The sequence below is a fragment of the Magnolia sinica genome, chromosome 2, assembly GCF_029962835.1.
Source record: "Magnolia sinica isolate HGM2019 chromosome 2, MsV1, whole genome shotgun sequence".
Classification (NCBI taxonomy): Eukaryota; Viridiplantae; Streptophyta; class Magnoliopsida; order Magnoliales; family Magnoliaceae; genus Magnolia; species Magnolia sinica.
In genome coordinates, this window is record NC_080574.1 from 48,709,762 (window position 1) to 48,711,525 (window position 1,764).

Consider the following 1,764-nt stretch of genomic DNA (forward strand, 5'->3'; position numbering starts at 1 on the left):
TTTAATTTTTCTAAACATTTTCATGTTGGACACAACTCCTAAAGCCCAACGGATGAAGAGTTACAATCAAACCAAAACTTACTAAAAATAGTAAAAATGGAAATAAAATGAAACTCGACTGAAGATCTAATGGAATCTCGCAAATTTGGCATCGGCAACCCGGCCGCTAAAGTAGCTCATCCTACCCCAAAATCATATATGGTACATCGAGTAACTCATTCTGGTTTGTGAGATATGTCTGTTTTAAGGTTTTGATGGTCTTGAAGGTTTTGATGGTCTTGATGACTTCTGTCTCACCCATCTTGGACACGAAAGTGTCCACCACCCACTCTACATCATCTTCTCTCCCATGTGATGCTCATGTCATAACCCACGTCTGTCATTAACTACAGAATAAATAAATGAATGGCAGTAAAGTATGCGGGCTATGATTAACATTCACAAATATTGCAAAGTAATAGTTAAAACCCACGTGAAAGGGCATCAATAATTGCATCCCTGTCAATACAACAATACAGACTACAGTATCTATTTAAAATAAACGTTACACGTATGCCTATGCCATATGGAGGAGACAAGTTAGCAAGCCACTCGTGCATGTGTATATATAAACCATTTTACACGAGCTACGATGAGATGTTCATATATTACGTGTGGCCCACACGGGATATCACATGCCCAACCCAATCTCATCTAACCTTAATTTAAAAGAGGTCGAGATTCCCAATGTCTCCTCTCTACACGGTGTATTGCTAGACGCTATCGACATAAAAAGCTGCCCATGGAGGAGGAGACCTGTACCGTCCTTCTTCCCCATTCTAACAGTGGTTTGCATATTGAGGCCAGTCGTGATCTAAAAGAAGGATGGTTGGCCCACTTGTAATGCCCAAAAATTCTTGCCATGCCCGATCCGTTAGCATCCCCCAGATCATATCCCCTCGCCCTTAGAGTCGAGGATCAATTACAGAAATTACAGGCTCGGGAAACCTCATCATCATCCGCCCACCTCACGGTTGAGATGTTGTGGGATAGTTTGCGTGGTCTCGGAGATTTCAACAATTTCGTCCTGCATTTGCTTCAATCTCCACTCACCCAACAAGCCCTAATCTGCAATGGGAGCGACACATGGTTGAATGAGATGTTGGATGGTTCTCTTAAAATATTGGACTTGTGTGAAACTACTAAGGATGTCTTCAAGCTAATGAAGGAAGATGTGCAGACCCTCCTATCTAATCTTCGACGAAGAAGAGTAAGTGAAAAGGCCTAGCTATATATCCTATAGGGGGGGTGAATAGGACTATGCCAAATTTAAAATAATTATAGTGGAATAAAATAATAAGATAGCCAAGAAAAGGAAAGATAATAATTCACAATACAGAATGTAAAGCAATCACAAAATCTAGTTATTCTAAGGACAACCTTTCACCATAAAAACCAAGGGTTTATAGCAGGACAACCTTACTAGAACAATTAGAGAATTAAAAGCTAAAACTATAAAGGAACAGAAAAGAAATAGCAAGAATTGAAATCTAAACTATTACAACATTTCCCACTGTGCTTGAAATGTAAATATTACAACATTCACATCCACACATACATCCCACAATTTTAAATGATAAATGATATAGAAATTAAGCAAACATTCAAACCACAATACACAAAGAATTATAGTGGTTCGCTTGTGTGTTCACCAACTGTTAAACAACAGCCACACAAATTGCTACTCCACTCCTAATATCCTCACATGGATCCTCACATAGGGGA

The 1,764-nt window shown here is 39.1% G+C and overlaps 1 protein-coding gene across 1 annotated transcript; it reads left to right on the forward strand.

Annotated features, from left to right (window-relative positions):
- Nucleotides 1–901: 901 nt before the first annotated feature.
- Nucleotides 902–1,267, forward strand: LOC131225307 (uncharacterized). The gene has a single exon (XM_058220823.1). The coding sequence runs from the start codon at nt 902–904 to the stop codon at nt 1,265–1,267; it is 366 nt and encodes a 121-aa protein (XP_058076806.1).
- The last annotated feature ends 497 nt before the right edge of the window (nt 1,268–1,764 follow it).

Bases quoted from the DNA above. Each gene is read 5' to 3' on its own strand.
- LOC131225307 (XM_058220823.1), top strand. From the start codon at position 902: ATGCCCGATCCGTTAGCATCCCCCAGATCATATCCCCTCGCCCTTAGA.